This window comes from Hyperoodon ampullatus (assembly GCF_949752795.1).
Source record: "Hyperoodon ampullatus genome assembly, chromosome: 18".
Lineage (NCBI taxonomy): Eukaryota > Metazoa > Chordata > Mammalia > Artiodactyla > Ziphiidae > Hyperoodon > Hyperoodon ampullatus.
The window spans coordinates 414773-430130 of NC_136931.1; the positions used below are offsets into that span (position 1 = coordinate 414773).

Here is a 15358-nt window from a genome sequence, read left to right on the forward strand (position 1 = left end):
TTGAAAGTGTTTGTCCCAAGTTGGAAACTCTATTTTTGAGGCAAACATACCAAACAATTTGGAAAATTTCATCCCCGAGGCCCAGCGTGTGGCCATGGCCGGGACAGCAGCGGCGGGCACGTGGGGCGGTGCCCCTGCTCTCACAGTCAGCCCGCGTCGCCCACCCCAAGGCCGCAGCTGCTACTACTGTCACAATTCTGACAACTCCGACGCCCTGGCCGTGCTCTGGGGACCCGCGGGGCCATTTCCACTAACCCCGACTCCCCAGGGGCTGGGCCCTGGTCTCGCTCCAGGACCAACCGGGGAATGGAAGGCTCAGCCGTAGAGCTTAGCTACGACCCCCGGTGGCTGTCCTACCACGTGGAGCAACCCAGAGCCCCCTCTCCTGGACCCTAACAACACGGGCCACAAGGAACGCAGCTTCCCGGAGACGCACGGTTGGCAAGGCTCCGACCCTGAGAACAGGGGTGGCTCCACTGGGGTACCCCCCAGACACCCCGCCTGTGGAAGTGGCGAGGCCCCTCCACGAAGACTCACTGGTCTTCCACCCCGCTGACCGCTGCTCGCTTGGCGCCCGGCTAGTATTCTCCTTTCCTCAATTCTGAACCTCACCAGACCTTGAGGATTTCTGAACTGGGCCAAAAGCCCACTCTCCGTCTCTCCCCAGGGCAGGTGAGGTGACCAGCACCGATGTCCCCCCACTGGGCAGCTGTCCCCAGCAGATGAGCCCACCACCCACGTTGGGGGAGGCCCAGGGGGTCCTACACGCAGGCCCACAGGGGGCAGGTGAGTTTCAGCCACTGCCCTCCCCCCTGACTCGGGAACAGGGTCCCAGCCCCCACCTCGGTGGAAGGGCACGTTCTGGGAGCTGGAATCCCCGTGGGCTCAGAGGACCCTGACCTGAAAACACCCATTTGTGATTATCACGCGTTTTAATTTGCTCTCTGGAGATTCCGGAGGCTGCTCTCCAGGCAGGGGCGCTGGGCTGGGCTCTCCTGCATGGGGCACTCCGTGCCGCCCTCCTCTGGCCCCCGGCGCCAGCCCTTCAACCCCTTGGGAAGGGACGTGTCCTCCTCCAGGCCACCCGTGCCCTCCACGAGCTTGTCGTAGGTGGTCTTCTCCACGAAGGGTCGGGGCCCAAGCAGCTCCACCACGTCGGCCCGCTCCAGCACCTCCCTGTCCAGCAGCCGCCTGCCCACCTGCACACTGGGCCACGTGAGGCCGTCCGATCGGCGCCCTGTAGGGCCCCCGTCCCGACCCTGGGGACGGGCCGGCCCCACTCGCCTTGTCCACCCGCTCCCGGCAGCGCATCAGCAGGTCCAGGGTGCGCGCGTGCGCAGAGCTGACGAGCCGCCGAGCCTCCTGGTCGATGAGCTGGGCCGTGGCCTCGCTGTACGGCTTCTCCACCAGCGCCTCGCCAGGCTGGGAGAGGTCGAAGGACACCTGGCCCAGCTTCTCGCTCATCCCGAACTGCACAACCTGGGGCAGGCAAGGGGCGGGCGTGAGCCTGGCGGACGGTGCCCTGAGCCCCCTTCCCAGCCCCCGCGGCCACCGCCTTACCTGGGCGTACGCACTCTGGGTGACCTTCCTCAGGTCGTCCTGGGCCCCGTGGTGATCTGCCCGAAGAACAGCTGCTCGGCCACGCGGCCACGCGGCCACCCAGCACGGCGCACATGCGGTCCAAGAGCTGCTCCCGCGCGTACAGGTACTGCTCCCTGGGCAGGCACTGCGCGGAGCCGAGCCCCTTGCCCCGGGGGATGATGGACACCTGCCAGATACGGCAGGCGCGCCCTGTTACCCCCAGGGTCCCCGGGCATCCCGGAGGAGGAGAAGAAACCCTGGGCCCCAGCGCTGACAGGTCACCCCAAGGATGAACACAGAAAGCCCCTCTGTCCCGCCGTCCCAGGAAGCTGTGGAGGAGCTGTGCCGTCAGGGGAAAGTTTAGAGTGAGGTGAGTTTAACATGGAACCTCCAGGTGTCAGGTGGCCAGCATCCAGACCCCTCCTGGAACCAGCACCCCCCTCTCTGCCCACCCACCCCTCAAGGAATCTTGTAACAAATTCTAGACCATTACATCCTCAAAGAGTGAAGAGGGCCGCCACCTGGAATGCACCGTGCCCACACAGCACCCCCGGGAGGGGAGTGGGCCCTGAACCACACCGCAGATGCGCAGGGGGATGGGCCAACCTTGAGCAGGGGGTCTGCGTGCTCCAGAAACCAGCCCACTACCGCGTGGCCAGCCTCATGGTAGGCCACCGTCATCTTCTCGCTGGGTTGCAGGGCCTGCGTCTTCTTCTCGAGACCTGCAAGTCAAGTTCGTGGCAAGAGGCAGAGGACAAACGGACAGCGGAGAGGTGGGCGCCAAGGCCCCATTCTGCACTGTGGGCATGTTGGGGGCCAGTCAGGGCCTCCGTCCACCCAGGACAGCCTGTCCGCTCCCACGCACACTGCTCAGGCCTGCTGGGCGCCTGTCCCCCCATACCAGACGCTACACTGCCTTCTGCTCTGCCGAAGCCCCGCCCCACCGTGCAAGCGGCAGGTGCCTTTGGGGGCCCGTATGTAGCCAAGGGGGTGAGCTACTCTCTGTGGCTTGACTGGCAGTGAGGCGGGACGCAGGGAGACCAGGAGCATTCTCTACGCAGCCTACACCCAGTCGCAGGCAGGGAACAGGGCACAGAGAAGGCACCACGACCCGCGTGAGCTCACCTTCAGGGCTGGTCAGCTCAGCGGCGCCCCCAGGACAGCGTCGAGCAGCTGCGGCGACTGCCTTGGGTTACTGACACTTGTCTGTGCATGCCACAGTTCAATAAGATGTGAAGCAAAGGCAAAGCAGCCCTGCCAACCTGCTGTCTGGAGACGGGCTGGCTCTCACAGCTGTGGGGCGGGATCATGAAGGACAGCTGCTGGCCGCACGGACACCTCCCTGACCTCCGTCCACAGGAGGGCACTCAGGAGACCTCTGCCCCACGCTGAAGCTTCCCAAGGAAGCACGCAAAAAACCTGCCTCTCAGCCACGGGCAGAACCCGAACCTGGGTCTGAAGCAGCGCCCTGGAGGTTACATCTCTTTGAAATTCTAAATGTTGCTCGAGTAAGAGCACGAAAGCCGCTGGCAGATCCCAAGTCCCAGATTTTGGTTTTGGAAAACTGTCCACGGCTGCAGCTCACTGAAGTGAAGCTGGGGCCCCAGGGTGGGCCCGCTGTGGGTCAGAGCTGGAAACCGCCCCTCAGCACTGCCGGGCTCGCCTCCGATGACCCTCTCAACCGCCTGCTCCAAGAGCTTCTCCCGGACCAAAGGACTCAAGTGGCGGGCGGCGATCAGGGGCGCTTCATTGCAAACATTAGAAATATCAGCACCCGACCCCGAAAAGGAGAAACAGTCCCATCAGTGCCCCAGGGCGGGCTGTTAGAGGAAAATCTCCAGCAGAGGGACCAGAGCTAAACTAGGTCAAGGACTTGAAGGAAATGGGACCTGCCCTGTCAGTCACCGTTGCTTTCAGCCAGTATTTTGGTTGAACAATTTACTGAGGTATGATTTATTTAACGTAAAATCTATCCGTTTTAAGTGTACATTTCAAAGACTTTTAGTAAATTTATCAAGATGTGCGACCATTGCCCTGATCTCATTTCAGACATTTCCATCACGGATGTGACGTATGTGGCTAACTCCTGTACACATGCCCAGCCGACCACTAACCTACTTTCTATCTCTATGGATTTGCCTCTTCCGGACGTTTCACATAAAGGGAATCACACGACAGGTGGACTTTTGTGTGTGCTTCTTTCACTCGGCACGGCATTTTCACGTTCATCTGCTATCGTAGCGTGTATATTGGTATTTCATTCCTTTTCACAGCTGAATGAGGTTCCATCACATGCACAGTCGCCCCGAGGCCTCCACAGGAGATGGCAAACTCCACGGACGCTCAAGTCCCTGATATAACGTGGCCAGTAGAGCTGGGCCTCTGTACCCACTCCACACACACACATCCATCCAGTCACGCACCGCTGGACACTGGGGTGCCCTCTACCTCTCAGCTATTATGAATTATGTTGCTGTGAACATCTGTGTAAAGCCTTTTTGTGAACAAATGTTTTCAATTCTCTTTGATACCGAGGAGGGGAACTGGGGTCATACGGTAACTGTATTTCACTTCTTGAAGAACTGCCAGGTGGATCCCCATGGCCACACTATCTTACATCCGCACCAGCACCATGCAAGCACGGCCGTCTCCCTACACCCCTGGCAACTCATCCATCTGCCTTTTATGGCCATCCTGGTAGGTGTGAGGTGATATCATACTGTGGTTTTCATATGCATTTTCCTAATATCACTGGGCACCTTTTTATGTGCTTTCTGGCCATCTGTATACCTTCTTTGGAAAAATGTTCAAATCCTTTTCCCATTTTTAAATTGGGTTCCTTAAATATTTTGGATTATAAACCCCTACCAGATGCATAATCTCCAAATAGTTTCTTCCATTCTGTGGGCTGTCTTCTCACCACCTCAATAATGTCCCTTGACGCACAAAAGATTTTAATTTTGAAAAAATCTAATTTGTTTTCTCACTTGTTGCTTGTGCTTTAAGAAATCATTGCCAAATCCAAGGTCACAGAGATTTGCTTTTAAGACCTTTATAGTTCTAGCTCCACAGTTTAGGTCTCTTAGCCATTTTGACTCGACCGCTGCATGTGGTCTAAGGTCTAGTTTCGTCCTTTTGCTTGTGGACACCGTTGACCCAGCGCATTTGATTGAACAAACTGTTCTTTCCCCATCAAATGGTCTTCACACCTTCGACAAAAACAACTGACCAGGGACTTCCCTGGTGGCACAGTGGTTAAGAATCCACCTGCCAATGCAGGGGACATGGTTTCGAGTCCCGGTCCGGGAAGATTCCACATGCTGTGGAGCGACTAAGCCCGTGCGCCACAACTACCGAGCCTACGCTCTACAGCCCGTGAGCCACAACTACTGAAGCCTGTGCGCCTAGAGCCCGTGCTCCACAACAAGAGAAGCCACCGCAATGAGAAGCCCGCGCACTGCAACGAAGAGTAGCCCCCGCTCGCCGCAACTAGAGAAAGCCCGCGTGCAACGAAGACCTAACGCGCCAAAAATAAATGAATAAAATAAATTTAAGAAAACAACAACTGACCGAGATGCACAAGCGCACATCTAGGCTCTCAGTTCTACTCTATTGGTCTATGCCCACCCTTGCGCCAGCAGCCCCATTCTGTTTACTGGAGCTCTGTAGTAAGTTCTGCATTAGGGAAGTGTGTCTTCCATCTCTGCTCTGCACAGACTGTGCTGGCTCTTCAGTCCCCTGGCAGCTCCACAGGAAGGTTAGAACCAGTTTTTCCCTTTCCAGCTTTAACAATGTACAAAGGTTCTGTTCCTACACAGCCCCGCCCACCTTCACAGGTTACTTTTTTTTTACGTCGTGTGCCCATGAACACAGACATGTCTTCATGGGTTTAAGCACCTGCCCTTTAAATCATAAAGGGAAAACAGAGGAGCTGCAAACCAAAAACACACAGGATGCTGGCCTTTACGTTTACCTATGCAGTTCCCTTTCCCAGGGCCATTTCCCCACACAGCTTTGAGTCACTGGCCAGCACCCTTTCATTTCAGCCCAAAGGACTCCAGCATTTCCTGGAGGGCAGGTTTAAATATAATAAGTTCCCTCAACTTTAAAAAACAATCTAGCAATGCCTTTATTTCTCCTCCCCTATTGAAGAACAGTTTTGCCAGATCCGCTGCCTTCTGGCCTCACGGTCTCCAAGAAGAATCGGTTGTTAGCCTTACTGAAGACCCGGCCCCACTAGGTGTCCCTTCTGTCTGGTTGGCTTCAACAGTCTCTCGTTATCTCTGACCAACGTGGATTACACTGTATCTCAGTGTGGACGTCTTGGAGTTTATTCAATTTCTTGGACGTGTAGACTCAGGTCTGTCATCCAATTTGGGAAGTGCTGAACCATGACCCCTTCAATGGGCAGCATGCCAAGGGGACGAGGCATCACTGCCCTATGTTCCCAGGGTGGCAGGAGTTCAAACAGGCACAAGCCAGCCTTGGGGCTAATCACCTCTGAGGCCTCCGATATGTCCATCAGACTCAAAAGTTCTAAAGACAAGGGTAGCACATGCCAGGACCAAATGGCACAACCAGACACCACCCACTGACGACACGCCCAGACCCGCACGGCCCAGCTGGCCACACTCACCCATGAAGCCTGGAGTGAGGGCCGCAAGCTTCCTCGCCAGGGCGCCCTTGCTGAGGCTCTCGTCCAACTTGAGTGGACGCAGGTGGACCCTGAAGATGGACGACCTGCCTCTGATGTCAGGGGGGCCTAACAGAGAGAGAGGCACTGAGGGTCAGGGCGGGGCCACCTGCAGCCACTTCACTGCAAGGGCCCTCCCCTGTGTGTCTGTGCTGCACACTCGGCTGTCCGACCTGGGCCAGGGAGCTCCCCGCGGCAGAAACGACCCACAGGTCACGTACGTTCAGCTCTTCAACACATCAGAGAACTTCCTGACCGTGGAGCCTCTGGTCCACGCAAATCCGCCCCAGGACAGGGGCCCAACCACAAGCAAACTCTGGCCGCCCTGGCAGCACGGGGTCCGTGCAGGACTCAAGTCCTAAACTCCCAGGATCTCCTCACCAGTGGAAAGGGCCAGGGTGAATGCTTGTCTCACTAACGGCGCACAAAAAGTAAAAGCTGAAGGATCCAAGTCTGTCACCTCGCTCCCACCTGCATGGACTGCAGTGACCTTCCCCCAGCCCCAAGTACACCTGTTCTTCCCAAAGTGGGGGGCACCCACGCACCTCCACCGTTTCACAACACTGTATTAACGGCTTTAGGACCCCGATCAAAATCTCCTCCAAAGACACAGCTAAAGATCTAACCAAACTTTTAACCCAAAGGAGGGAAGAGCCAAGCCTCAGCACCCAGGCAACCAGCACACTCACCAATGTAAATCTGACGGTCAAACCGGCCGGGCCGCGTCAGGGCCAGGTCAAGGATGTCGGGGCGGTTGGTGCTGGCCAGCACCATGACGCTTGTGGTAGAGCTGAACCCTGGACATGAGAGAAGCAGGTGAGCCCAAGGAGGGGCCCCGGCAGCAGGGGTCTCTCCTCTTCCCAGGGCTCCTCCCCCGCGCAGCTGGCGCCGTCTTCCCAGGACCCCTGCCGCCCACCCTGGAAGCCCCACGCTGGGCCTGCTTCTCCTGCGGGCCCACAGCCCACTGCACAGGCTGCTCAGTGTGGGGCGGACACTCACGCCCAGGGCTAGCTCTGACTCGTCTCAGAAGGCAACCAGTGGCTCTGGTCCCCGCGGCCCCCAATGCTGACTGAGGCGCACATGCACTGGTGGGTAACCAGACCTTCCTCAGGCCACGGACGCCCATCCTAATTCATTACTGGTCTATTACGGCCAGCCTCTGACACCACACGGCAAGCTGCAGGGGCCAGGCAGAGCCTCCACCGTCGGGGCCCTGGGCCGCTGCGGAGACCTGCCTCCACCCAGGCCCTGGACGGCTTGCTGGGCTCAGGGAGCCCGACTGGAAGGCAGGTGGGGCAGCGAGGGCCTGAGCTCACCCAGCACTCATCTGCAGAAAGGCCTGCTCACGGGGGCCCTCGGCCACCTCTGGGACCTGGGATTCAGGACCGCCCCGATAAGAGGGGCTCCCTGCGCCTCAACTGTGCGTGCAGACGTGTGGTTTCTGCGAAGCACCTGCCTTGCTCCTGGGAGGCTGGGATCGTGGCACATGCTGGGCAGAGGCTGCCACGTGACCAGCCCCCAGGGGAAACCCCACTCCCGAGTGTCACCCAGCCCGTTGCCAGGGAAGGAGCTGCATCCTGTGACTCCAGGGCTCCAGAGACCGTGGCCGGCTTCCCTGGCCACCAGGCTCCTGCTCCCTGGGATTCTGCTGTATCCTGTCACCGCACTCAACCGTGGTCCTGAATCCAACTAAACACGGAGTCCTCCAGGCGAATCACCAAACCCTGGGTCCTGTCGGGGACCCCAACACAGCTCCAAAGCCAAAGTGAGGACAAGACCTGCCAAAGGTCCAACAAAAGCTTCTCCAAATTTGGAAACTAATAAGAACGCCTAGACTCTTCCCGCGAAGCTTCGGCAGGGCTGCTGGGCTGTCACGTTGAGCTGGGACCTCCCCGAGTCAGAGGCCAGCGTGGAAGGAGCCTGGGTGTCGGCCCGTCCTGCACTGAGCTCTGAGGGCAGCTTCCTGCACCGTGTGTGCCGAAAACAGCCTTCCTCAAAACAGAGCAAGCAGGGGTTCTCGCCCGGGGAGGTCCCGCACACAGGAAGGCCTGGCGGACGGTCGTGCAGCCGCTCACCGTCCATCTCCACGAGCAGCTGGTTCAGGGGTTCTCCTGCTCGCCCTGGTCCCCAAAGTGCCCACGGCCGCGATTCCTGCCAATCGCGTCAATCTCGTCAATGAACAAGACACAGGGAGCATTTTTTCGGGCCATTGCAAACACGTCATGGACCTGAAACAGGAGTCCACACAGGGTCTGCTTTGCCACTGGTACCAACACAGGACTAAAGCGCTCACCAAGCTGAGCCCTCACCTCTGGAACTCGACTCTCATCTCAGCTGCTCTGCCTGCCCGCCCGGCTCCCGATGCACATCTGCGCTCTGCGCCTGTTGCCAGGGTCCCACACGAAGCCCAGGGCAAGGACAAGGGCGCAACCACCTACCCGAGCTGGACCGACGCTGACAAACATTTCCAGGAACTCGGACCCGTTCACGGTGATGAAGGGCACGCTGGCGTCCCCTGCAGTCGCCTTGGCAAGAAGCGTTTTGCCGGTAGCAGGAGGACCAGTGAGCATGGCTCCCTGAAACAGAAAGGCAATGCCTGGTTCTGAAAGGGCACAGATGGGGCCGAGGAGAAAGTCACGTTCTACTGAACAGGCATTTTCTAGGCCTGCTCCACGCGGGTCGGCTGAGGTTTGCTTTCGGTGTGATACTTTCTGCTTGTAAAATGAACACACGCTCACCATGAAACGTTCAAACGCTGCAGACATGGGAAAGCCCCCCACACCCCCAGTACAGCCGAGCAGGTTGTTTCTTCAGGCAACCCTCCCAGGGCAGAGCTCGCTGGATCTCGCGGTCTGATGTTTAACGGTCTTTGCCAAACTGCCCTGTGAAACACACCAACTCACACCAGGACAAACAAGAGCGCACGCCCCAGACCTGGTCACGTGATTCTGTCCAGCGTGCCCACCGGCAGCTGTGAAGGCGGCCCCTGTGTGTGGTCACTGGCACCTGTGCTTCCTGATCGACAACCTGCCTTTTTCTACGCTTACTTAAGGTTGAAATTCACAATTCACGCCCCAGAAACACAGCTCAGTGTTCCTTCCGGGCTTACCATTACGCCTGAGAAACGAGGAGAGATTTAAGTGGGGCTCACATTGCTCCACTTGTAGTCGAGGGTGTGGGTTAATATCTACTTATTTCAGAGGAGACTCTAAGGTTGTTTTTTTAAGTCTTTAAGGACAAAAATAAAATACATAAAGGGAGGGAGGAGGGAGCCACAAAACTCAAAACCACAAGGCGTCAGGGCCCCACGTCCCCGTGAATGTGGATTCACAGAGGGTCTCCTCAAGGCAGGGGTCATGGGACCCAGGGTGCCTTCTGTGCCCCCCACACCCGGCTTTCCAGCCAGCTCTCACCAGGTGGTCAAACAGAAGCACAAACCTCCTGCCCACAAAGCCCCAGCAGTCAGTCATGCTCTCCTGTTGTTCAGGGCACTCTGGGGGAAGCACGGGGCCACCAGGAAGGTCCGTGCGGTGAGCACTGTCCACCCGAGAGCTCGTAGCCTGGTCCAGGGCCCAGGGATGCCTCGAGGGATCTGTGAATCTATTCTATGTGAGACGCAAACCTTTCTGGGAAAAGGACTCACAGCTTCAGCCGGGCCCTCGATAGGGCGACACCCAGAGACACCCGCAGGTAGACGGAGCGGCCAGAATCACCGTAGCTCCACTTCCTCTGCACAGCACCCCAACCTGCGTCCACACCGCACCCCTGTCCCACTACTGGGTCGTGGGCTTCCCGAGAGACAGCTGCATCTGATCCCAGACCCATTTACGAGAGTTGTACTTGATGGTTTTTTCTTTTTTTTTTTTTTTTTTTTTGGCCATGCTACGCAGCTTGCAGAATCTTAGTTTCCCAACCAGGGATTAAACCCAGGCCATGGGAAGGAAAGCTCCAAGTCCTAACCACTAGACCGCCAGGGAATTCCATGTACTTATTTTAATTATATACTTTGATAATAAGTAAAGAAAGTTGTTTCTTTGAAAACAGAGTTGAAGGCTTTAGATAATAAAGTAATAAAGGCAAACTGTTAAAGAAAAAATGCTGCCAAATTGAATGGATAGAAAACTGAAAGAGTAAGAAAAAGTCATAAAAATATAGGATCCTGCACTCAGACTGCTTCTACGTTCTCAGTTCATTTTAAAGAAACAAAACTATAGACATTAAGTGCTTTGTGCAGGATATTTAACAGAGAATTTGATCACTGGGGCCAAACTCAAAGGAAGGCCTGTGCTCTAAACGAGACACCACACCAACGAAGATGTATGTTTGTGCTTGAAGGTGAAATAAACACACTCCAGGTGGGCGTGAACTGTCCCTATGATTCCAGTTTTATAGTTTCAAACAGCTGATCAGATAAGAGGATTTCCACTCCCCACTGTGATTAACAAGACGCAGCATCATTACCACAAGCTACACGGTCCCAGCTCTGTCCACAGTGAACCAGGGCGAAGCTCAGAGCATCACCATGTTTTCTCAAATCAGTACCTTTGGAATTTTGGCCCCGAGGTCCTGATACTGCTTGGGATTCTTCAGGAAATTCACAAACTGCATGACCTCCAACTTGGCTTCTTCGCAACCAGCCACGTCCGCAAAGCGCACGCCGACGGTGTTCTTCATGATCTTCTTGGCTGTGGTCTCGCCAACGGTAAAGAGGCCCCCTCCTCGCCTGCCATGCCCAGCCCCCATCGGGCCCCTCCTCGCGACATAGAGGAGGATTCCGATCAGGGGAAAGGTGGGCACCAGGCTTCGCGAGAAAGACCTAGAAAGTCCAAGAAAACCATCTGTCACATTCCCTTGAGAGACAGGCCGGAAACACTGCCTCCAGGCCGTGAACAGTGGACAGCTCCAGAACTTGGTTTTGCTACACAAAAGGGAACAGTTTGCTTTTTAATGTGCCAACCTGTATATGCAGCTTCCCCCATCCACGCACACCTACCTGCTCAATTTCACCTGTGGGTGAAATCGAGTTTCACCCCTCCAGACCCAGCACGGCCTCCCCGCAGCGGAGCCCTTCCCGGCCCACTGCACACAGTCCTCAGGCTGCCTAGCTAAACATTTCCCTGATCAATTCTTTCCTCAATAAAAACCGAGCCAACAAATTTATCTTCCACCACAGACACCGTGACTATCGGAGAACACCTGTAACACGCCTGAGTGGGCACAGCAGGAAGCGCCGCGTGGCCAGTACCGGGCCCAGCTGCACCCACTCACCCATCGCTCTCGGTGGTGTAGACCACAGCCGTCTGCCCCGGGACCTCGATGCCCAGCTCCCAGTGGGTGGTCTCCAGGTTGCGCTCGAAGGTGTCCACGCTGCTGATGTTGAACCACACAAACTTCTGCAGAGACCAAGGCGCCAGGCGCTGTAGGGGGTGCCCCCCACAGCCGCCGCCCCTCCCCAGCACCTCTCCCAGCAAAGCCCGGAGCAGCTCTCACAGGCCACCTGTCGGCCCCAAACCACAGGCTTAGGGTTGAGGTCAAAGTATAAATGCCCATTGACAGCTGACGTCGCCTTCCTCTGTCATTTTATTCTTCCCCCTTCCAGATCTCAGCTGGCAGCTGTCATGTGTTACTTGGCAAAACTGAAGCACAGTTATAGCTTTATGAGGGTCCAGCGCTACTTGGAAGACTGTTCCTGTCGTGTCACCAAAACAAACGAGCACAAGTGGGTGCTGGAAAGTGAAACCAGGGAAGGCATTTCTCTAAAAAAACAGAAAACTATACCTTCGTTTTTTTGGCCGCGAGGCTTGCAGGATCTTAGTTCCCCAACCAGGGATTGAACCTGCGCCCTTGGCAGGGAGAGCTCGGAGTCCTAACCACTGGGCCACGAGGGAATTCCCAGAAAACTACACCTTACGCTGAAACCAAAATCTACATCTAGGACACCGGCCTTGAACCCAGCCCTCACCTCAGACGATGTCCCAGGGGCAGTAATAACACGCACAAACTGTTCACAACTTCCAGCCGGTCCACCTAGAAAAGAAACGACCAGTCAGAAGAGCTGAGGTCCCAGGCAGGACACGGCATAGCAACCCTGGGCCTCTTCCTCAGACGAGCCTCACACACATGGGCCGCGCCACTCTCCGAGGGCAGCTCACACTCCGCAGGACAGGTCTTGGTTTTGTTTCCTACTAACGTGGACAATTTTAGCCTGGGATTATTTTAATAAACAGGAACCAGTGCAAGAAGAGGGATTAAAATGTGGCACATCTGAGCACTAAGCCTCCAAACTGGCTTAAAAATCCCGAAGAAGGGAAGTTCCCTGGTGGCCTAGTGGTTAGGATTCTGGGCTTTGCAAGTTCGATCCCTGGTCGGACAGCAGGCACCACAAGAAAACAGTGCCGACGAGAATGAAAGTGCAGCCCCAAGGACTGCTAGCTGCTGTTGCCTGAACAGCCTGCTGCCCAAAAGGCGCACGCCCTCTGGGGAACTTCGGACACAGTCTGCTGTCAACGCCACCATAACCACTGGAAACACCACAGCTCCTCCTGGAAACAACGGGAAGACTGAGGATTGCACGGCGAGAACACGACCGAGTGTGGAACCTCGCCACCACCCGACTCCTGCACACGCCTGAAACACAGCTGAAACCACGGCAGACAGGACTCCAGCTGACTGTCCGCCCTGGCTTCTCTGCCAACACACGGAGCCCCAGCCAGCCAGGCCCCGCCAGCTCTCAGGTTCCTGGAGGCGAGGGCAGGGTGCATCCTCCCTGCCCTGCGGGACCCCTGCCCAGCTGACCCCTCCCACTTCCCCCAGCGTGGAGCACCACTGCTGGAGTGTGCAACGGGACAGTCAGACGGAGGGTGTAAAAGAGGGAGCAGCTCCGCTTTCAGACCGGCCAGGAGGATCACAACAAAAGGCCAGCCTGGGTTAGCAGATGGTGATTTCTTTCTTTATACTTTTATTTATTTCCCCAAAGTTTTTTGCAGCAAGCATGTATTACATTTGTAATCAGGAAAAAAAGCAATGCTGTTTTAAAATGAAGATTGCTGGGACTTCCCTGGTGGTCCAGTGGCTAAGACTCTGCACTCCCAATGCAGGGGGCCTGAGTTCGATCCCAGGTCAGGGAACTAGATCCCACATGCATGCCGCAACTAAGAGTTCACATGCCACAACTAAGAAGCCCATGTGCTGCAATTAAGGACCCCACGTGCCGCAACCAAATAAATAAATATATATATATATATATATATATATATATATATATATTAAAAAAAGAAACAAAATGTACATACATTTAAAAAAAAAAATCCCCCAGAAACCGAAGACTGCAACCGAGGTTTTGGAATATTGTAGTTTTTTGTTCCCAAACAACCCCTTCACAAAAGAACGTCTGTTCCAGGCCAGGGACCTCTGTGCATAAGATGACTTGTTTCTGTGACACCTGAAGATATCATCAGGGGATCTCCTCAGACAGCTCAGGTGGGGCTGGGAGAGGATGCAGCCCTCACGTTCACGTGCTGGACTCTCCCAGCTTACGTGAAAGTTCCCCCGAGTGAGCGGGACCTGGTCCTCGTCTAACTGAGCCAGGCGAGAGTCGGGCCCCACCAGGCACTGCAGGAGCTGAGTGCAGGGCTGCATCAGGTGGGCTGGGGAGGGAACACGTCGCCCTTACGTGTTCCAGGCCGTTTTCGAACAACCATGTCTCTGTAAGACACGTCAGACGTCAAGGAAACTCTGGAACCTGTCCCAAATGCAGGCACAGGACGCTGGTCTCACCCCACCCTCACCCCGCCCAGGCCACACTTACAGGGGCAGGTCCTTAGTGGAGAGGGGCTGCAGCAGCCTTTCCCCCACTACACAGGGAGCATCGCCCCCAGCCTGAGGACAGAAGACAACACAGGCCCCAGCCACAGACCTGGTGGAAAACAAGAACTCCTTATGACATCACCACACAGAGGGAAAGCCCAACCTTCATCGTGCGCTGTTCAGGGCAACAGGGAAGCAAGGCCTCTGTGCTTGAGGAAGTTTACACTCCAGCCTGAGCATCCCGCAGGACAAGCCGGGGGGACTCTGCTGGTGTGAGTCAGAGTCCAGCGCTGACAGCGCCGGCCCTGCCCCGTCCAGGGCCAGCCAGCGGGGCAGGGGCGCCCTAAGAGGAGGAAAGCTCTCAATCCAATTCGAGAATGAAGTGTAAAGATAAACAAACAGAACCAAGTGTCAGAAGCCAAAGCTAATGCAAGATGAGTCAGGCCGTGATGTTAAAGAGACGTCCGGGGCTTCCCTGGTGGCGCAATGGTTGAGAGTCCACCTGCCAATGCAGGGGACGCGGGCTCGTGCCCCGGTCCGGGAGGATCCCACATGCCGCGGAGCGGCTGGGCCCGTGAGCCATGGCCGCTGAGCCTGCGCGTCCGGAGCCTGTGCTCCGCAACGGGAGAGGCCACAGCAGTGAGAGGCCCATGTACCGGAAAAAAAAAAAAAAGAGAGACGTCCACCCAGCGAGCACGGGCGTGGGCGTGGGGCGGCGCAGTCACTGGCGAAAGGAAAGCCGCGCGCGTCTGCACCCCGAGGCTGACCGGCCACCTTCACCCCAGGCAGGCAGTGTGTGAGTCCCTCACCAGACCTCTCGCCAGGTAATACTGCACGAAGTGCTTCCAGGTGATTTCCTTCCGAGGATCTCGGAAACAGAAGTAGAGAAATCTCATAGCAACACCTGACCCCAGAACGGCCAGACTGCGGAAATCCTTGTCACCCAGGGAACCTCTCCCTGTGGAAAAATAGAACACAGACACATGTTACAGTTAAATGAGGGTGCTTCTTGCATGAAAACGGCCATTTCCTTTCACAGACGTGGGAGAGGTCGCCCAGACCCTCCCTCCTGACCCCGCTCCCTGTGGCCTCCATGTGCAAGGCCAAACCTGCCCACTGCCCGCATCGGAGACCACAGCAGCGCTGCAGCTCCCTGGGCCACCCCGGAGAAGCAGCCAGCATCCCTGAGGCGATCGCTTCTCTGGGTCTTTAAAAATTCAGATGGAAATCTCCGCGGTTCTAAAAATTAAATCCACTGCTTAGAATCTTTGCAACACA

General features: G+C 56.4%; 1 protein-coding gene across 1 annotated transcript in view; it reads right to left on the reverse strand.

The window, feature by feature from the left end:
* Positions 1–15358, reverse strand: part of LOC307066210 (mitochondrial inner membrane m-AAA protease component AFG3L1-like) — a gene marked incomplete at its 5' end in the record, with an annotated part of 21296 nt that continues 5938 nt past the window's right edge. The window contains 18 exon segments of the mRNA XM_079723306.1: positions 1–1199; positions 1285–1479; positions 1561–1604; positions 1607–1649; positions 1652–1768; positions 2188–2303; positions 3233–3351; positions 6214–6343; positions 6964–7071; positions 8350–8379; positions 8382–8502; positions 8713–8850; positions 10817–11090; positions 11543–11667; positions 12237–12277; positions 12280–12301; positions 14890–15023; positions 15026–15038. Of these exon segments, the coding sequence (XP_079579432.1) occupies positions 933–1199; positions 1285–1479; positions 1561–1604; positions 1607–1649; positions 1652–1768; positions 2188–2303; positions 3233–3351; positions 6214–6343; positions 6964–7071; positions 8350–8379; positions 8382–8502; positions 8713–8850; positions 10817–11090; positions 11543–11667; positions 12237–12277; positions 12280–12301; positions 14890–15023; positions 15026–15038 (2037 nt within the window). The 3' untranslated portion in view covers positions 1–932.